The sequence below is a fragment of the Cervus elaphus genome, chromosome 21, assembly GCF_910594005.1.
Source record: "Cervus elaphus chromosome 21, mCerEla1.1, whole genome shotgun sequence".
In the NCBI taxonomy this organism is placed as follows: domain Eukaryota; kingdom Metazoa; phylum Chordata; class Mammalia; order Artiodactyla; family Cervidae; genus Cervus; species Cervus elaphus.
This window is the reverse complement of record NC_057835.1, coordinates 13,468,474-13,490,325: the sequence shown is the minus strand read 5'-3', so window position 1 is coordinate 13,490,325 and position 21,852 is coordinate 13,468,474. Positions and strand designations below refer to the sequence as shown.

Sequence of the window (21,852 nt, the reverse complement as noted above, 5' to 3'; positions counted from 1 at the left end):
TTTGCTCCATTTGTGCAGATGGAAAGGGATTTTCTCAGGGATATAATTTTTAGGCTCTTTCTCTGTCTGTCATATAGTCACCTGAGACGGGAGGTGGGTATGTTTCACTGGGGGAGAGACACATGGTTGCAGACTGGATGTTCTTCTCAACTGCAAGGTCAGTCTCAGGCCTTCACGATAACAAAAGTGGACCCTGGAACTGAAGGATGACCTTCTAGCAGAACTTATACCCTGCTTCCTAGAGGTTACAGGCATTGTTTTAATAATGAATAAGTTCGTGGCCACCATGACCAGCTTGCCCAGTGTTCACCAACATTGTCCTCTGACTTAGAGTGACTTGTGGCAACCTGGCTGGGTTTTTGCTTCTGTGTGTGTATGGAGGGTTTTCAAGCAGACTTCTGTGCCACATGCTGATGTTGCCCTGCCCGTTTCCTGCCCTGTGGTCACAGCACTCAGACAGCTCATCACCTCCGCTGGCTCAGCTATAGCCCAGGAAACTGATAGAGGAGGGAATTTAACACCCCGGGGCAACCTCCACCAGGGGAGAACAGGGCTCAGGGGATGAATGCGCACACGCCTGTCTCCAGGTGGAACAGTTCTTTGGGACATTTCGCATAGGTTCGCAGGGAGTTCCTGGTGGAAATGAGCCCAGTTACCCACAAGGAACAGTTCATTCTTTACTGACTATTCTCCCTCCCTATTCCGGTCTCTCCACTTTTTCCAAATAAACTACTTGCACCCAATATCCTGTCTCTATTATGGAAACCCAATTAAGGCAGCCAAGGATGCAAGTATAAGATAGAGTCAAAACCTTTTGCTCACTGAAGACGTGCTGAGTGCTAGATCCTTCAGGAGGATAATGACTCCTCGAGGCACACATTTTCCTCCTCACTTTACAGATGACAAACCAAGACAGGAAAACGTTAAGTAATGCTCCCAGAGTTCCCTGCTCCAACACCTTGTCTCTCAAGAGAAATCATCCCTTCCAGCTGTACTGACAATACAGGGAGACTATCTGACATGAACTTCACTCATTTCCCCTCTGTTGACTTACAGTCTCTCTGAGTCACCTGCATGGTCTTCCTTCCATATGGTCTAGGAGGTGAAACTTCTCCAAAGGAGAACTGTCTTGAGACTTCCCTGGTGGTCCAGTGGCTAAGACTCTACACTCTCCATGTAAGGGGCCCAGGTTCTCTGAGTCACCTGCATGGTCTTCCTTCCATATGGTCTAGGAGGTGAAACTTCTCCAAAGGAGAACTGTCTTGAGACTTCCCTGGTGGTCCAGTGGCTAAGACTCTACACTCTCCATGTAAGGGGCCCAGGTTCCATCCCTGGTCAAGGAACTAGATCCTACAAGCTGCAATAGTTCTCATGTTGCAACTAAATAACCCGAGTACTGCAAGGAAAATTGAAGATCCTGTGTGCCACAGCTAAGACCTGGCACAGCCAAATAAATATTAAAACAAAGAACTGTCCTTACTTGTCACTCTGTGTCATTCATGAAGCAAAGAACATTATGCCACACAGTCATTGAAATGTCTATTTATTAATAAGTGGTGCAGTATTTATTTAAGATAGAACATAAAAAATCAGGTAAGAATTGTTTGCATAATATATATGGAAATCAACCTAGTAAAGTTGTTCAAAGATTGGACACAGCCAGAATATAAATTACACATACAGTTTAAAAATTACAGGAAATCATATTATAAAGAGCACTAAAGGCCACTTGTGGAAGAGTTGTGTTCCCGTGTAAGCCAGAATGTGAAGAAAGCCTACTTGTTAGCATGGAGACAAATTCAGGGAGCAAGGCACCAGAATTCTATGCCGTAAAAGGGGGTTAAAGAAAATACAACCCAAAATCAGATACAATGGATTCATGTCGCTGGAAACCTCCACGTGCTCTTCAAAGACTGGTATTTTCCATCACTGCTGCATTACGAAGAGGAAAAAGTACAAGAAGAGCCATATCCCCCTGGAAGCAATGTGGAAAGCATTTTCCTTTAAAACAGGGAAGGACTGACAAGTCTGTTGAAGCTGGCCCGTCTTTCTAAGGTGATTTTCAAGATGGGTCAGAGCCTACCTCCCATCTCTAAAGCAAAGCCTCTGACACCTGAAAAGACAGCAGCACCCAAGCTGGGAACTTGTCCTCCCACCCGGACTCTGAGCCCGCAGAGGAACTTCGGAGGGTGAAGCTATCCTCCCCTCCCTTAGAACAGGATTCAGAGGGAAAATAAGAGCCCAATTATCAGATCAGGTTGGCTTCCGCTGGGAACCTTGATCTTTTCATAACGAGAAAGAAAAACACAAACTGTTCTGAACGTTTGACCTCCCAGGGAGTGTTTTTGAAGACCCAACTGTTTCTGCAGGATTTCAAAGCCCTGGAATAAAGGGGCAGTCTAGAGACAAAAGACCAGAGTCAGGAGGGAGGGACATTTGAACTTGTTTGGTTAAAACAATGAAAGGAGATCCTTGGGGATAAAGAACAAGGGGCACTTGTGGGATTATCTGCAGCCATACCAAACTCCCAGAGCCAGTGGATTCCAACATGAACTAAACTGACAATTTATGTGGCATTATTTTCTCCCGCCGACAGCTGGAATGTGAAACCACTCAAAAGAATAGGCGGGACCACCAAATAGCAAGGCAAGAATCACTCCTCTCTCTAGAGATCCAATGGGTCTGCAATCATTCTACTGGAAGACAGGGTGGAGGAGGGCAAGGCTTTGTGGAAGATCCCAGGGCCTGTCTGGGAGCATTTCCATTGACCTGGGAGACTTGGGATGGGGAGAAACAATGGACTTTGGAGGTACACGGGTTTTTGTTGAGGGCTTCTCATTCTCAGCTTCAGCTTGCTCCTCTACAAGGTGGAAATGGTAACACTTTTCCGGTGGGATTGTGATGAGGATTGCATGAACTCAAGAGAGAGAACTGGGATGTCCCATACCACTCCAAGTGAGAAATCAGGGCACGTTCCCCTCTCCCCCGTCCCTGACCACAGTCTTGTGGGCAGAGGAAGAGAATAGAACATGGAAAGAAAAATGTTCTCATTTTATCTTACTCTGGGATGGCAAATTGTATAGTCCATTTGACAAGTCTAAGAGGAATTACAGATATATTCCTAATCTGTGGGAAAGAATTTTGACTGCTCAATTATAAGTCACACTTAGGTTATTCTTACATAGAGCCCATTTTTGATTTATTTCTCTCTGAAACTTATTTCAACCCCAGACAGTCTTTAAAAACCCTGGGTCACCTATCGCCATCCAAGAGCTTGACCATCTTTCTTTCTATCTCTTAGGAGCTCCTGGTTCTGCCTGATTCAGGAGAAATGAATATCCTGCTACTGGGTTTAACAAGGGCTGTGGGGTAGCCCTGCTGAATTCTGGAAAATCTATCCCAAGCACAGCATGAGTGGAAACCAACTATGGAAATCCTCCTTTGAGCCGACAGAGGCTTGTTCACTTCCTAAAACAATTTTCTAGTTACAGGAACATAAAATATCTGCAATTAAATCCTGTTTGCTTCTTTGTAGTTTTGGTGAAGACACCAGAATACTAGGCTGTGACATAAACAAGACATACGTTCGGGACAAAGCAAGAGGAAACAGGCTGTGCCCAGGAGAGACCCAGAGAGCCCCACACAAAGGGTCAACTTTAGTAGACCTGGTAACTTGGGGCCCAAAGAAATCACATCCCATTTCTTAAACTCAAGTCCATAATTCTTTTTTTCAAAGAGAAATCCTAGTAAATGGGCTTATAGATAAGGATGTAGTCTGAGACATGAGTCTGAAGCTGAGTGGGTCTAAGCGATGCACCAAAGAGATGAACCAGTCTATGCGTGGCAGGGCACAGAGGGGACAAAGTGGGAGCGGTCAGCAGAGGGGAGGGGAGGAGGGCTCTTCCTTCCTTTTCTCAACTGCTCACAGCAGCAGTGGTATTACTATGCCTTTGAAGACAGCAGGGTTTTGGAAGAAGGAATGATGTCATCTTTCAAGGCATGGGATCCTCAATCATATTCCAGCCAGGAAGATGTTTCGAACATGTGTCTGCTTTTGCAGTTGCTCCAGTGGACTGGGAAGTTTTCTCTCATCTCCTGGGTTCAAGAGCAATGCTCTATTCTCACTGGGTGTTTCAGTTTTTGATCTCTAACATCTGGTCTAGGAGTTAGATCTGAATTCCAGATTCTGTGACACAATCACTCATTTAGTCACTGATCACGTAAATGTGATTTTCTTGGCTCCTGATATAAAAAGAGAAGTGGTTTTTCTGGGTTATTGAGGTCTCTTCTCATTCTGAGCATCTAAAAGTCTATGAAATTCTACTTTCCTGCATCTATGATGATAGAGGAGAATACTAGTCACAGTTTCCCTGCAGGCACGCTGGAGCTGAGACTGTTCAAAGCTGAGAACAAAGCCCCCTGGGGAGGGTCTCAGCAAACTTAAACTCTTTCGTGGAAGTTCTCCACTCATTTCTAGCATTTGTCTCTCAGACATCATGGCACAATTGACTTTTCCTGTTGAAACCACTCATCTGTTTATATTCAATTATTCCTATTTGACTTTACCACCTACCAACTGTGTTCCAGGGAACTTCCACGACCCGAACACTGGGATCCAACAGTCCTGGTCTCCTCCTTCCGACATTCTGCTCTTCCTTATTTTGATGGAAAAAGGAAGGCTTTTCATTCCTAGAGATGTCCTTATTTAAATGGCAATTGTGAAAGTGCCTGATTCTGTTGTGTAAAAATTGATATTGTATCTTCACCACTCTTTTTTGGAAAAAGATCTTCTAGCATAAATTTAGAGTTCATGAGTTACACCAAAGATTCAGGCAATGGAATCCACATATACTGTAAAAAAAATGAACATGAATGGTAGTCACTCGGATGTGGCAGTCTCTGTACTAGGGGTTTTATCTATATGAATTAGCTCTTTTGAAAATAAAAATTTGCCAGAAAAGCCAAACATGTTTGAATATAACTCAAATTTTCATCCAGGGCATCGTTATATCCTCCCAAGTTCTTAGGCATTTTCCACTCCTGGTTTCCTAAAGCACTAAATCTATACAGACAGTATCTGCTTCTGACCTGGGCATTGTTCTACCTGCTACCTGATTTAGGCTCAGTTTTAAATAGTGTAATATCAGTAACACAAGAATTTTGGGTTGATTTCAATACAAAGAAAGGACTTACAGTCTGTTCAAAAGTTCATCCTGAAACAAACAAGCCTTCAAAGACAAGTGAGGACAAGGGGGCAGATTCCTCAGAGTGCCTGGGGTTCAGAGAGCAAAGACAATCCTTGTGGTTCTAAGTGCCTTGTGTGTGGATTCTAGGAAAACCAAGAGCAGTTACTTGGCATTTTCTGGAGGAAGCCTGGGCTGTGCTTGGCAGACTGTTCAAAATTCAGTTGACATCTAAGGACATTGGACACAGTTCTTCTCTTGCCCCAGAAGAACCTGGTCTGTAGGTTTCTAGAAGCTTTTCTCTTGAAATAGATGCTGTATATTGGTCCTTACTATAAGCATCTCTTGGTCAACACACAAAATGGAACTGTTTCAGTTCCTTGCCTGGTGTCCATTATGGCAGCAATCTGGTGAGGAAGAGAAAGCGTTTCTCCAAGAACCTTCTCAGATGCTCTAAAAACTCTTCTTCCACAGCTTATCTGGAGCCATAAAGTCCAAAGCATGGAAATTAAAGTCCCCGTAGGACCCATCTGGCCTTTCCTGAGCTGATGGGGTCATGACCACTTCAATGCAGAGTTTCTACTTTCATGTTCTTCCATGTTCAATCTCTCATTGATTCCAACCTTGGAAGCATTCTTGTCTATATAGAATTGTCTGCAGGGATGAGATGAGGTTCTTTCCACTTTTGGTAGGCACAGTTTGAAGGGACCTTTAATAATTCAAGGCCACTAGAGTCCTAGATTTTGGTATTTTTCTTATCTCTGAATTTCTGGTGTTTTGTGCAGTGCCTAGAAGACAGTGGTGCTTAATAAATCTTGGCAATGAATAAACAAATGAGTGTTTTTATCACACTTATTTGAGTGGCATAGAATTATGACAATGATCTTGGCCAGTTATGAGCAGCTCCTGTTATATTAGCATTAACAATTAATAATGTCTATAAGTAATTATTCTTTCAACTCACAGTGTCTTAGGAACTAACTGCCTTGCACAAAATAGGCATTCAATGCATATTGTTGACTAATGAATTCATTTGACCTATAGTATACCTTGGGATTGTCTGGCTTTGTTTTCATGACAATTAGAGCTTTATAACATCAATGCTATGTCTAATAAATCTGATCTCTCAGCTTCCAGAACAAACACACTTAATAAATAGAACTTCCTCAGTTTGATTTTTTCCCCCCTTTTCCTCTCACAGTTAGAAAAAAAATACTTCCAGAATTTGCTTGTGTGCTAGTCTTTGATAGTCCAAACTCAAAAGTGATCTCAAGTACTTTCTTCTTAGCCAATAGCATTACCTTTAACCTAACATTTGGAAAGTGGATTTATCTAATTAATTTTGATACTACTAAAAGAGGACCTCTTAAATTTTGCATATATCATGTTGTGACATACAGAGATCAAATGCATAAGATGAAGTCACAGTTTCCCTTGAGAAAGTCATACTTAGTTCTTGTAATGGAATTAATTTTTCATTATTTCATGAAGTTCAGCTGAAACTATTGTAGCTTCTGGGGCAAACTTCAGAACCACTGGTATATCTGAGGTAGAATAGTCTCAGATAAACCACTGGTATAGCTGAAGCAGAATAATCTTGGTAAAATAATCTCAATTTACCAGTAATCTTGGTAAATGGTTATTTACCAATTCTGTTGGATTATTCCAGCATGCTATTTCTTGGTTTGACAAAAAGATGTTTGTGGAAGCACATACTGTTTCTCCCTATAACCTATGTTCAGTCCTAGACCCTGAATTTCTACTTCATCAATGACAGCCATGTTGATGATGTTGTCTGTGGGCAGGCAACTTGAATAGGGTTTGGTTTGCATTTCAGGAATTTTTTTTTTTTTTAAAGGGAATAGCAAAGCAGAATATTCCAGAAAGTAAATGTGTTCTTTTTTGTTTTCTTAGATGGGAAAGAATGGTTCTTAAGATCCTTATCATTTATTCATTCATGAAGATTAATTTGCCTTTGTCTACCCTGATACTGCATTGGGGCTATATAATCAACACAGATCCAATCCCTGCCATCCTGGCCTTATGACTCAGCAGGGAAGCTAACGTGCCTTCTTACGGTTTGGAACAAAATACAAATTCCAGTCATTTGTCAGTTACTAAAAGAACCTGAGGAAATCATCTAACTTTGGATCCATGATGACTATTTTTAATATGAGGATGAGAAAGTCTCATTTTTCCAGTTGGGAACTCCACTGAGTTCTTGGAAAATGCCTCTACTTGTAAGATACTGAGAGCAGTACGTTCTGCAGGGGTATTAATAAGTTAGAAAAATAATTGGCATGTTAGATGGCTCAGTCATTTTTGATGAAAGATTCCAGGAAGATCAGAATCATGAACCAAGCCCTAAGGAAGGAACATAAGGCTTCTTGGGTCAACAACCCCAATGGCACTTGCAGCCATATTATAGGGGGCCAGGGGAAGAATCAAATGATCCACGCCTTTTGCCCTTCAAATGGCCAGAAAGTCCAGTAGCCAACCATCGGAGAGGGGGTTTCACGTCTGATGTATGTGCTCATTCTTCTGTATTTCCTACCTGGGACTTCAAGGTCAACACCCATCCATTCATGGGACTCCCCACGTACAACTTCCTTTCTCCCATTCACAATACCAAGGACTTCAGGCTTTGGCTGTAGGTCCCTAAAGTCAGGGGCTGACCCTTCATTATCACTGTACTCTGAGCCTTTTACGAGATACCTGTTGACATGTGGTTGAAAGAAACCCACCTCTGAGGAAGAAGCTCCTCTCTCCCAACATAGTGCAAAATCCTCGCATTAGGTAACGATGAAGCTGTCAACCTCGTGTCTGCCACAGCCATTCTGGCTCTTGGCAACAATTCGAGGGAGAATACTGGGGGGATGCAGACACTCATGTCAATCAGTTTGATGGTCACCACGGCAACCATCTACAACGGCCCTTAGACGTGTGAAGAGAGTGAGACAATAACACTGTGGTGGAGTCATTTAGCTAATTATTCCAAGCCTAACAGAAATCTTGCCCATCAGTGTGTTTCAGAGAAGCAGCAACTTCTCCTAACAGGATGGCTTCTGCTTCATATTGATACTTACACAGGTCAGTGCACTCCAGCTTGTCCGCTTACACGTTAGCTAGTCTTATGGCTACATGTGGTTTCAAATATCTACAGGGGTAAAATTAGGTGGTTCTGAAAATTTTGCCTAAAATGTTGTAGCTTCATTGTATTGATTTTTTTTCTGGATCCAGAATGCAAAGCATCAGACAAGCACATTTTGCAATAAAAGCAGACATCCCCCTCCCACTTGGACAAACAGCCTCATGAGTGCTTTCTACACAACACAGAATACAGGTACTTGGTCCCATTGTGGAAACTGCAGAGCAGTGTTGGGAGGAGACCAGGGCCTGCAGACAGTCAGCTGACAGATCTGAGTCCCAGCTCTCCTGGGGGGTGATGGGGGCATCCCAGTCATCTCTCCTTACCTGGCCTACGGTTTCTCATTTTTACAGGGAAGTTCCTGGACCAGGCAATTTCTGTGTGCCCTCTTGACTCCAGTTCCTATTTGACTTGGACATATTGTTTGAGTATCACAGGGAGGAATGTGAATTGGAACCTCGTCTTGAAGGCACTGAACTTCACTCCTGCCCCAAGGGGCACCCCGAAGCTGATAAATTTTGTTATCTTTGGCTGCAGAAGTTGGGAACTATTTTAATGTGCGTGTGTGTGCTTTCTCCCTGCCTATTCACAACTCATCCGAAATGTTACACTTGCCACCACCTTGGAGAGATGAAGAAACTGGGGCGTGAGAGTTGACAACGACAGACCAAGTGAGGTCCCTCTGAGAGCTTTCGGAAGGTTTTCCCAGCTTTTCCTTAATAAAATAATTTTGTAATTCTTAGTTTGGCAGATATGATGCTAACTCATTCCTGCCCTCACATTTTAGCTCAAGAGGCAACCTCCTTGGTACATGATGCTTTTTTGTTGAGGGAACTATTTGCTTGCTGTAGAAAACAACTAATCATTGGAGTGTTTTACACAAAGGGGCAGTGATGCGAGAAGCAACGGAAACGACTTTCTCTGCTTACCAAACCAAAACCCAAAGCAGCCAACCACACAGACATAGCACGGCTCATCCGTAATTTCTCCCTGTACTGGTCCAGTCATGATTCAAAGTAAGAACAGCGGATAAATGTGTATCCTAAAGAGGTTAGCGGTACCATTTTATATAGTGTAAAGTCATGCAAACCATGCTTGAAAGGAAGCGGCTTCATTGTGGTGACCGGGGGAGGTAAAAGGCCACGACAAGCCCCCGCCCAGGTGGGGCCACCACGCACATGCATGCGTTTGATGCAGCCCCCGGTGATCTCACGGGGACGTGGCGGGTGTGAAAGCAAGTGAGCTATACAAAGTCTGTCTACATTACAAGGAGGAGTCAGCCCACGACCCCTTTTTTAAGTGGGCTTGCCGGAAGGGGTCCATATCGAATCAGAAATGCCGTCCCCTGTGGATGACAGAGGCATGGAGCCACTGGGTGTGAAGGGGTCGGTGTCCGTGTCCGTCTCACCCTCGGCCAGGTACCGTTTCTCCCTCATCCAGCTTGATCCCCCACTCGGGCCAAACGCATAATCGTCTCTGTCCTGGGAGATGCTGAAGCCACTGGGCGAGCGTTCCAGCTCCTCGTGGTTGACCGACATCAGGGACAGGGGCGTGTCGCTGTCCCGGGTGAGGCTGCACCTCTGCCGGGGAGAGACTCGGTCCGAGCAGGGGCCGTGCAGTTCCGCCTGGGAGCGGTAGCTCCCCCGGGAGTCGAGAAGCGTCAAGATAGGCAGGACGGTGGGCCTTTCCGCATAGGCGACCCTTTCCGCATGACCCTTTCCAGAACTGGGTCCCCCTAGGGGCAGGTTCACGGGGTCCTGGGCAAAAAACCCATAGGGGCCGACTTTGTCGACGGGCACCTGGTGGAAGCTGTAGGGGGCATCAGGGGTGCCCGTTTCGGAATAGTTGCACATGATGGTTTTCAAATCCGAGTCCCTGTGGTCCTCTTTCCGCTCGGCCTCGGCTGGCGAGCAGGCCCCCTTGCTCGGGGAGAAGTCGGTGACACGCACCTGGAGCCGTTCCATGTGCTGCAAGTGCATGTCCACCAGGAAATCCAGTTTCTTCCCCATGTCGTGAACCTGGAAAATACGAGGAATTGGGGATTACTGCTTTCTCCGGGCCTGCGGGCACTTGTCATTGGCGGTAAGGAAAAACCAGAGCATTTACTTTCTAGCAGGGAAGAGGGTTCTTGCCATAAGAACTTGCCATAAGTCATAATCATCATAGCAGTTAACTGTTTTGTGTCTCTCGATTTTGAGCTTTGTGCATGGATGCGTGCACGCGTGCTCACTCGTTTAGTCATGTCCAACTCTGCACCAGGCTCTTCTGTCCAAGGGATTCTCCAGGCAAGAATACTGGAGTGGGTTGCCATTTCCTTCTCCAGGGGATCTTCCTGGCCCAGGGACTGAACCCATGTCTCCTGTGTCTCTTGCATCGGCAGGCGGATTCTTTACCACTGTGCCACCTGGGAAGCCTGCATGGATATCTGCTAATCTGAAAAAACAGGGTAAGGGCTTTCCAGAAACCTGGAAGCAGAGACATGGTGTAAGGATAAGTTTTACCCAAGGAGAAGGTGGTCTTGCTGCTCCTGTTTGGATCCAGGAGGAGGAGTTCTTGATTTGTAAACATTCCCTTAAAGAAGCATCTATATTGTCTGTGCACATTCCCCTTACCTGGGGACGTAAACCCCATGGGTACAAGGGCAGTGGTTAGCAAGAACTGTGCTTCTCAGAACTAGAGATGCTCCCTAGGGGCCTTGGAGACCAGTGGAAGGTACGCTGAGATCAGCTGCATCTACCCGCTCCTACCTACAAAATTGAGAACATATCGAAATCATCGTGCGTACACAGACACAAGTGTACGTGCATGTGTGCATGGGATGTTCTTCTCCGACAGTTCACAACTCACCAGGAAGGACTGAAGGCAGGTCTACCATTCCCTCTTATAGTTGACAACACAAGGCATAAAGCAAGATCATGGCTGAGTTGGTACCCAAGTCTAAATAACAACTAATCCTTCTCTAGCAGTTACTATGCACTTTAAAGTTATTTAATTTTTCATATTAATTTTCTTATTTAACTTATTTAATTTTCATAACAGTCCTATGAAGTGGATACTATTATTCTATTTTTCAGTTGAGGAAATAGAGGCACAGAGAGATGAAATAACTCATCAAACATCACAAAGTAGGTAAATGGAAGAGCTGAGATGACAAATTAAAATTTAACAATAGAAAAGGATATTCTTGACATACTAAAAAGGGATAATTATTCAAATTTTCTCTTATCTTTTCTGCACAGATCCAATTTTGGGTTATGAATAAAATAAAAGGATTGATAGGAATCTTAAAGGAAATTGACAGTGCTATTTATTTAGCATAGTTGGGTGTATTGTGTGTTTAGTCACTAAGTCATGTCCAACTCTTTGTGACCCCATGGACTGTAGCCTGCCTTGCGATGGGATTTCATAGGCAAGAATACTGGACTGGGTTGCCATTTTCTTCTCCAGGGGAACTTCCTGCCCCAGGGATTAAACCTGGGCCTCCAGCATTACAAGCAGATTTTTTTACCGGGAAGGTGGGCTTCCCAGGTAAAGTTGGGCAAACAAGGCTAAAATACAAGCCACTTTACTGAAGAAATGAGAGGTGGACTTCCTGGGGTGCTGTGACTGAATGGGTTTCTTTCTGCCCTGAATGAACCCCACCCATAGCCGGCCCTCCTCCAGGCCCCTTCATACAGGCCACTCACTGACCCAGATTTTCAGGGAAGGAGGATTATGAATACAGAAAATTACAGAAAATGTGGAGAAGGGCACTAAGGTTCCTTAAACACCATGAAGTTCATGATCATAGTAGCTACCATAGGTTGAGCATTTACTGTGTGCCAGCTACTATTCTAGGTAATTTACAGGTATCAATGATTTAATCCTCAAAGCAACCTCATGAGGTGTTAACATCCCCATTATACAGATGAAGAAACTGAGACTCAGAACAATTCATTCACTTGCAAGTGATTGCCCAGCCAGTAAAGTGTTAAATCAGGGATTTCATTTCCAGATCCCTTGATGAATGGTAGATACTCAAGTTTGTTATCTCCCTATGAAAAAAAATGACATGTGAAAATAAATCCCACATACTTGTTTTTGGTGCGAGAAAGGAAGGACCTACCTGCCTTTCGACTTTCATAAACTTCCCCATCATGCTTTGGTCTTCAGTTTCTGATGTGGATGGTCTGGCTACATAGGGTTCATTCCTAGGAAAGAGCCCATAATGCTGTAAGATCGTGATACCTATTTTTGCTCTGCAAGGTCACTTCAGCTAGGTGGGCCGTGGTCCCTGGAACTATCCTGCTCGTGCTCAGGCTTACAGAGTCTGGAAGAACCCATGGGACTCTGCAGCCCACAGGCACTGGGAAAGGCCAGCATTTCCTGCCTTCACCAGGGATGTCTCATGCTTACCATGTTGACTGTAGGAAAATGTGAAGCTATTATGCTGTTCTCAGGAAGCTTTGTGTTAAGGTTAATACACCACTTAACTGTGCCCAGAGTGCTTGATTGCTTTAAATTATTTTCCTTGGCCTTTCCGTCTCAGACACTGGTTGAGGATGGAGCATGGTTGTCTCATCTCGGGAGTCAATATTTCATCTGTTCCGTTTAGCTAAGACTGGAAAACAGATGCAAAATCTGGAAAATGGTGCCAAAGATGATATTCACAGGGAACAGGACTGAAACATGTGCTGCATTTGCTCCTTGGCCAACCACAGTTCACATCTGCCTAAATTCCAGTTAGTTTCAATACTGTCCCATGTAGAAGAGAACTTTCAGGGAGCCTAGCTACCGCTTGAAACCATTCATGCCTGGCAATTTCTAGGCAGTTGTTTTTTCTCTAGGCTGCTTACTCCTTCTAGGTTACTGGCCAGGTTTGAGTTAAGCAGTGTTTCTTTTTTTTTCAATCTTTGGCTGTGTTGCACGGCATGTGGGATCTTAGTTCCCTGACCAGGGATCGAACCTGCCCCCTCTGCATTTGAAGTCTGGAGTGTTAACTACTGGACCACCAGGGAAGTCCTGGAGCAGTCTTGAATTAAATCAGATCAAAAACCAGCAGCCTGTGTGCTGAATCCAGCTCCCCAGTGCTTTCCTTGGCTTGCACAGGGTTTTAAACATTGGAGCCATTCAAAAGTGGAGAATTGCACATCAGATCTGAATATTCAGCTTTTCTTGAGAAACTAGTCTATCTGGAAACAGAGGACCTCCTTTCTTGAAATTAGCAAGAGCAGAACTGAGGTTCTTCAGGGCCCTGTGGTTCACCCCTTGCTAGTCTAGCCCCAGAACTGAAGTCAAGATTATATGCTCTGTATCACCTCCTTACACTCTTCCTTCCTTAATGATAAAGAGCCTTATTATTATACACTGCATGATATTTCTTATGCCTACCTCCCTTCACTCATTTATGTTATTGATACTTGCCTTGAAGATACTGGGGAATAAAGAAGTGTAAATGCAGACAGCGGGCTTTCTAAAGGATCCTTGCTCATCACCTATAAAAGGACAATTTTCAGACAGTTTTTCAGGGAGAGCAGAGCTGCTCTGGGGCCCGACATTGGACTTCCTTCTTAGTCTCTGGGGCTGATAAGAAAAAAAAGGCCAAAACAGCTGGCCAGGAGGAATGCCTTGGGATCTGCTAACATGAAGTATTCTTTAGGTTCCAAAAAAAACCCCTCACAAGTCTCCTTTTATTTTCTAACTAGGAAACCGTCAGTTGCATTTTCAGTAGCCATACAAAGGAGTGTGGCTGCAAGGCTTTCATACAGAAACTTCTCAAACAGCCACAGGCTGGAATAGGCTGCAGGCTCTTTCTCTTCATCTTATCTGGGGGAATGGCAACCTCACCTCCATGGTAAAGGAGCCCAGCTGAGACTTGGGCATGGGGATTTGGGCATGGGGATGCGGTGCGGGCTTTGACAGCCCATCAGTCAATGGCCCCGGGCCCCACCTGGGAGACTGCTGGGATGGGTAGGTGAAGGCGGCTCCTTTCTGAGACTTCTTATGTTTTGGAGTAGACGGAGGTCCAGGGGTGAAAATCATATCTATTCTGAAAGAGAGCACACAAAGGGGGGATTAAATGATGGAGAGTTTGTGTGAAGAGAGAGGAGAGCAATGTATTCTGTTCTGTTGTCAGCTGCGAGTTTGGAATATAAAAGAGAAGAGCGTAAAGAGAGAGAAAGGGGGAGAGGAGGAGGTGACGAGGAGAAAGAGAAAGAGAGAAAGACAGAGGAAAGGAGAAGGAATTTCTAATCTTAACGCATCATCATTTTTTTTTTTTTTTGGCCCAGTGGTACGGAGAGCATCTCTCCATCCCAGAGGAGAGGCAACCGAACCACTGAGACAGGATGGCAGCCGCGTTCTGTTCCTTCTTACAGCAAATGTCAAGTGTGCTGCAGCAGGTCTGGTCCCCCAGCTCTTTCATTCCACCCAAAACCTCTAGTTAGGGAGGTCTTCCTGCTAAATCCTAGGCTCTGTTTTCAGCTGTGCTCTCTTTTCCCTGCAGCTTGGCAGGCTCCTCCAGCTACTAGAGGGATGAATTCAATAGTAGCTCCTATAGCCCCCCATCAATGTCACCCTGAGCACAACAGAAGACAAATGCCATCCGCCCACCCAGCCCTGATCTGCAGGACTGGGGTGGGGGCAGGGCATGGAAACAGCCCGGGAGGCTTATCACAGGCCCAGGACCGGGCAGCCAGGGGGAGCCATGCTTCTCTCTGTCTTGCAAACCCAGCTGCTCCTCCAGTGACTCCAAGCACGCGTGCATGCCGTCACTTCAGTCGTGTCTGACTGTTTGCAGCCCTGTGGACTGTAGCTTGCCTGGCTCCCTTGTCCATTAGATTCTCCAGGCAAGAACACTGGAGTGGGTTGTCATGCCCTCCTCCAGGATACACACGCATGCAAGTATATAAATATGTACAAGTATGTATATATTTCTGAGTGTGCTATTAGTAATCATATTATGCATATATATCCACTACAGATCACATAACTTTTTATCTTACTACATAGATTGTAAAAATGTCATTTGATGGTGGCGTAACTTTTAAATGAGACCAGGTACCATTCTTCTCTTAATCACTATTTATATAATGGAGGCAGTGTGGTGTGTTACAGAGGACAGGAGTTTTGTACCCAGATGGATCTGGTTTCACTTTCAGCTCTGCCACCTACTAGCTGGATAGTTTGGGGCAAGATCATTGTCCTGTAAACCCTGGCCTTCTCATTGGTATATGGCAGCTCTAATGTAAAACTGTAGGGGGTTATAAGGGATTGGAGACACATACGTGAAGTGCCCAGGTGATCAGCAAAAACGGTGGTAATTATTAGCTAGGAATCAATGCTGTTTACAAATGTTCGTTAGGTAGTTAGAATAGGGAAAAGGAGTCCAGAATGGCGGTGGCTAGAAGACCTGGAAGGGAAAAGCCTGGGAAAATAGAACAAAGGAAGGTCTGAGGACCGGAATGAGAACCTCAGGTAAAACAAACAGCACTCCTGGCTGGCCCAATTTTCATAGGACAGGCCCAGAGAGAGAGAAACATATAAAAAGAGGAGCCAAAGCTAGCTCGATCTCTCTCTCTCCTGCACGCTGGGACACTCTTCTCTTTGTGTCTTTGGATCAACGTGCCCTCACGCCTTGAAGATGGATTTTCCTGCTATCCTCTAAATAAAATAGAGCCATAACATTGAGCTGTAACACTGATTTGTCTAAGAGCTATAACACAGTCCGTTCGAGACCTGAGAGCTATAACACGGTCTGTCCAAGACCCGAGAGCTGTGACATGCCGAGGGGGCTTTAATGTCCGTCACTCCAAATCTTTGTTGTGACGAGACAAAAACCAAGGAGCATACACTTGCCTGACATGTTCCCTGTTACAACTAACACTTGATGAACTTTTAATTGAGTAAAAATTTATATTTGGAACTAGCCAACTGGACTCATTTTAGATAATCCGAATATTGTTGGCATATACAAAGGATCAGACATGATTTTTTAAGACATGATCAGACATGATTAAAACACATGTTATTTCTCTCCCTGAGGCCTGATCAGACTATTAATCTTGGCCATGTCAATTTCATAGAAATTCTCCCCAGTTCATTCGATCTCACATTGGTTGGCCTTGATGTCTCTGTTTGATGAATATTTTTGTTCTTAACATTTTTTCCCTCATTGCGGATTAGTAGATGCCTTTCACTCTCAGCTCTGAGGCCTCCCTGGCCGATTCCTCAGCAGCCAGGAGGGCACCATCCTTCCAGATGTGCCTCTTACCTTGTCTGAAGGTACTTGATTCGGGAAAGCATGTCGAGATGTCCAGCAGAATATTGTTCAATCACATCCTTCACGTCATAAGGCCTCAAAGTCTCCTTGAATTTTTTTTTATAGAGACGGAATTGTAGAATTCTGGCAGGCAAAGTAGAGACATTTGTGCATCAGGAGTGGAGAGTGAGGTAACTTATACAAGATGAACAAACTCTGGGGTGGGGTGGGGGGTGGTTGGAATAAAAGAACCAAAAAGACACGACTTGCTAAGAAGTCCCAGCTCCTGGTCCTGGTTCCACCTCTTGGAACCACACTGAGTTAGGCTGGCTGTTGTCTCTTCTTCATGCCTATCTCTTTTCACTCATATGAATAGTAAGAAATTCATAGTGACAGTAAAAGCGAACATTTATTACACATTGGGCTTCCCTGGTGGCTCAGAAGATAAATAATCTGCCTGCAGTACATGAGACCTGGATTTGATTCTTGGGTCGGGAAGATCCCCTGGAGAAAGGAATGGCACCCCACTCCAGTATTCTTGCCTAGAGAATCCCATGGACAGAGGAGCCTAGTGGGCTACAGTCCACAGAGTCACAAAGAGTCTGACACAACTGAGCAACTAACACTTTCACTTTTCACTACATGCCAGACACGGGCTGAGTTCATTTTTAACAATTTGCTAATAAATCGATTCACAGATGATGGAACTGTGGCCAAGGGAGCTTCAGCCTCTTCCCAGGGCCATCTTGCTGATAATGTCAGAGTTTTCCTGAAACCAGGGTTGTATGGGGACAAGGCTCACAGTCCTAACAGCTGCGTCACACTGCTTCCTATTTGAGGACAGCTGACATATCTCTCCTCAATAGCCTCCTTAATCCTTTGGCTTATGAGCTTCTGGAAGAGAAAAGCTAGCTTTGGTTCCTCAAATTTTTTCAGGCTTTTAATAAAGTGGGGCACCCAGAACTTGGAATCCTCACCTCCGTCTTCCTGGGAATCAATAAAGTCGTCTTAGGTGATTAATCTTCTTGAAACTTCCCTCATGAGGTCAACTCTTGCTGAACACAGTGTCAATTTAAAACACCGAATCACAACCCAGTGATAAGGAACACAGCTACCCAGGTCCTCCCATCTCATACTTGTATAGGCTTTTTTTTAACGGTGCATTCAAGACTCATTTTGTTTGTCACAGTCCATGACTTCAGCCTCTAAACACTATTTTGGTCTATCAATTGTACCATTCAAGCTCTCCTTTCCAATTCTGTGTCACTTTCTAAGCCTGCCCGTTACACAGTTCTATCTAAGGTGGGTGTCAGGAACTATGGCTTGCAGCCAAATCTGGTCCACTGCCTGTGTTTGAAAATAGAGTTGTGTTGGAACACAGCCTCAAGTCATTCATTTATATACTGTCTATGGCTGCCTTTGCACTTCAGGATCAAAGTTAAATACGACAGAGACCTATGGATCATAAAGGCTGACATATTTACTACATATATGACTCTTCACAAAAAAATGTCTGCCAACCTCTCAACTAAAGCATCAGTGACAGTACTCCAAAGGATGGGGTAGAAGCCAGACCAGGAAGCATCTCAGCAGAGACCTCCTTCGAGCCTGACACAGATTCATTCATTGGTTTTCTTTGAATAAGATCATTCAACTAGTTGAGAATCCAGGAAGTTGTGTTTTTTATCCAGCCATATTTCTGGCACATTGTACAGAGTGACGTCATGAAGAACCATGTCAACAGCTTTGCTGAGGGCCACATATTATAAACTCGTGTGCTTCCTGCTCTATTGGACTGAAAATCTGAAAATGCCGTGACTAGTTCTTAGTGACCCTGACTCAGTCTAGAATTCACTACCATCATGGTGCAGTGCTTATAAACTCACATTCTGGAGTTATCTTGAAGTAGTAGCATATTTTCTTAATTTTCTTATGGCATTTCAAGCAAAATAGAAATAGCCAGGGTGAGTTATAAGTCTCGTCTGAAACAGACCAAAAAAATCCTATAATTGATTACCATGTTGAAAATGCTAATTAAAAAGAACTAAATGAATGAAGACAGATGGGAGAAAAGCTATTTTGAGTCAGAAGCCCATAAGAGAAGAAAACTTCATGTCAACACACCCTCCCTCACCAACAGCATTTAAAATAAATTAACACAACACTGTAAAGCAACCACGTGTGTGTTAAGTTTTCAGTCATGTCTGACTCTTTGTGACCCCATGGACTGCAGCCCACCAGACTCCTCTGTCCATGGGATTCTCCAGACAAGATTACTGGAGTGGGTTGTCATGCCCGCCTCCAGGGGATCTTCCCCACCCAGGGATCGAACCCCCATCTCCTGTGGCTCCTGCACTGGCAGGCAGGTTCTTTACTGCTGAGCCACTAGGGAAGCCCAGAGTAACCATACTCCCATAAAAATGTTTAAAAAATAAAATAAGTAGTAGCAAGGACAGACAAGAGGATGACCAGTGTCTCCAACCTACTAATGATCTGCTAATGCAGTCACCATTTTTTTTTAGGTAGCACCCCCCCCCCCCCACACTTAGAGTATTGACATACTCTCTGAACTTGACTCAGGGGTTACTTGAGGAATTTCCTGCCCACCTTCCCGAAGCCCAAGACCACTTTACAAAGCCATGACCTGGAGGAGCTGAGCTGGGGCCTAAGAGGCCTAAAGTGGGAGAAGGCACTTACCTGACGGCTCGGATGGCGGCCTTCAGGGTGGGGATCATGTCTTCGATGAGGAACTCATTTCCGTAGCCCCTGTCTTCCGCTGTGGGGTCCCCTGTCCCAGCATCTGAAAGGGAGACACCCATATCAATGGCAGGCCACCACTTCATCAGAGCCCTTCAAACTCAGCCCCCAAGTCTCCATTTCCATTTCAGAAACCCCGATGTGTTCTCCAGGGGTGACATCATTCAGACTTTCTCAGCATCTCCCTCCCATGATCCAGAAGTCTGGTAAGTGCCTGCAGAGTTGGACGGTTGCTTGGGGGAGAAGGTGGGGAGAGTGATGTGTGTTCCAGGGTTCCCAAGTGGCCCCTTTGGAGGCAGCCAAGGGCATGCACGTAGGTATTTGTCACACACCTGAGTTCAGACTCTGGCTCTGTCAGACTTTGTGACTGTGGGCTGGGAGGTCACTTTCTGAGCCCTGTTCATCCTCCCTTTTTGTAAGTGAACAGGGCACCCACTCTGACTGCCCCCACAAGACACTTTTCCCATATCTCTCCCCACCCCCTTGGGATGTGGAGGTCCCCAGCTGCCCAGACCACTCTGCCCCTGGCTCCCTCCATCCTTCAAGGTGACCTTCTTGGCAATGTGCTCATCATGGGGCCACCCTTAGGAACCATGCGGTGTGTCTCAAGGCTCCCTGGAGGGGTTGGCAGGCACACGTGGTGACCCCGGCCCAAGAGAACAGCTAACACGGGCCCTCTGCGCCCAGAGTGAGGGCGGGAACCTATCACAGGGGCGGAGATAAAACAAGCCAGAAGCTGGTTCAGGGCAGCGGGAATGGGCTATTACGTAGACTGCAGGATTCTTCGCGGGGGTGGGGGGGAGGAGAGGTGGAGGAGACAGGGTGAGGAAGAGGAAGGGGTTACCTTCAGAGCTCTGCCAGAAAGCGTATGCTTTCATGCGGAAGGCGGTGCGGAAACGCTCTTTATTGTTTGAGCCAACAGGCTTTGGTTCTTTAGAAGGACTTTCTTCTATGGCATCTACATTCAGAGGGGTAAATAGCTTTCCTTTAGTATTGCTACCACGAGGATTAGAAAGGCGAACCCGATCCAAGAGACCCAGCTTTTGGCTACAAAATAAGCAAAAGTGAACAATTTTCCTCCTTGAGTGCAGGCTTTCGTAATCTCCCGTCCCTCTTCATCAAGATGTATACATCCTCCTCCGCGCGGGAATAGGACCTGCGCCTCCGATGCTCAATCTGATTGAGCTGCTTGGAAAGGGACACAGCTTGCTTCAGATGATAGCTCGGCAGCTGACTAGCTAGTACATCTCGGGCGTGTTTCTCTGACTTTCAGTTTCCTCATATGCTTAAGTGCAGCTTAAATGCGATCCAGGACATAAAATGCCAGCTCCTGGTAGCAGGCAGCAAAGCTTTGGCCCTCCTCCACGTCAGTAACTTCCTCAGTATCGCCGTGGTGCCCAGATGGTGACCCACAGAGGCAAAGCCTTATCAACTGTTCCTTAAGCAGAGCTGAATGACATAAATTACAAAAAGCAGGTACCCTAACCTGGTGTCCACAGACACCTCCCCCCCCACCATGGACAGAGCTCTTTTTTGCGGGGGGTGGGGGGCGGGGGGGGGGTCCATGAGCTTGGATGGGAAAAGCACTGCATTTTAAATTTAATAATTAGATTTTCATTCACAAATCTCAAACTGAAATTTAGCATGTCTTTCAATTATGAATGAATGAATGAACCCCAGTAATACCCTCAATGCCCCAGCTGTATCCTGGGACTTTCTATAACAGAAATCACGAATCATCTTATATCCTATTACCTTCATGTATTGCTATGCTCATCACTGCTTCAAAATTTCAGAATTATTCTACCTGCCACTATATCACATCACTAGATTCGTCACAAAGAAGCACACGTATTGACTGCATCTCAAAAGTTTAAATATTTTGATAATTATATTTCAACATAATCAGCTTCTTTTGTAACTGTCTGCATTTTAGTTGTGGATGCAAAGTTGTTATTCTGAGAAAGGGTCAGGGAACTTTAGCATACTGCTGAAAGTCTTCTAGGCACAAGAAAAAAGCTAATAAATCCAACAGGAAGTTGCCCTGGTGCAAAAACCATCTCGGTGTCCTTGGGCAAATCTGTGACCTTCTCAAACCTCAGTTACCTCATCTTTAAAATAGGGATAAGCATGTCCCACTTGACTGGTTGCTATGGGGTGCTGTTTGTCAAGGACTTGGCATAGAGCCCAGCACACAGGCGCTCTATAAACAGCAATTTCTCCGTTTCTTAACCTCTGCCTCTCACCCGAGTGGACACAGGAATGATGTCCTTTTGTGCGGCACAGATCAGAAAGTGCCTAGTGTGTGTGTCGCACATCGATACACACTCAGCTCAGCCACTTTCTCCTCATCACCCGCACGGGACTTGGCACCCAGCAAGTGTGCCTATACTTGTGGGAGAAGTGAGTGAACAAATGAATATGAATGTGGATTGTCAAATCAGCTTTTCATCAGCCTGAGACACCGAGTATTTCTAATGTCGATGTCTGGTTATGACAGTCACGCGCCTCACACCAGAAGCTGC

At 45.1% G+C, this 21,852-nt stretch overlaps 1 protein-coding gene across 2 annotated transcripts in view; it reads right to left on the bottom strand.

Moving 5' to 3' along the window:
• Window positions 1-1,526: 1,526 nt before the first annotated feature.
• The window catches only part of KCNQ3 (potassium voltage-gated channel subfamily Q member 3), a 301,013-nt gene continuing 280,687 nt past the window's right edge, over window positions 1,527-21,852 (bottom strand). Inside the window, exons 10-15 of one of the 2 annotated variants that reach the window (XM_043880307.1) lie at window positions 20,172-20,374; window positions 19,268-19,370; window positions 16,583-16,714; window positions 14,261-14,359; window positions 12,437-12,521; window positions 1,527-10,349 (exon numbers count right to left, since the gene is read on the bottom strand). In XM_043880307.1, coding sequence (XP_043736242.1) covers window positions 9,627-10,349; window positions 12,437-12,521; window positions 14,261-14,359; window positions 16,583-16,714; window positions 19,268-19,370; window positions 20,172-20,374 — 1,345 coding nt within the window. In that variant the 3' untranslated portion in view covers window positions 1,527-9,626. Of the gene's footprint in view, window positions 10,350-12,436; window positions 12,522-13,722; window positions 13,806-14,260; window positions 14,360-16,582; window positions 16,715-19,267; window positions 19,371-20,171; window positions 20,375-21,852 lie in introns of those variants that run through there. The other variant, XM_043880308.1, reaches the window with a different exon arrangement.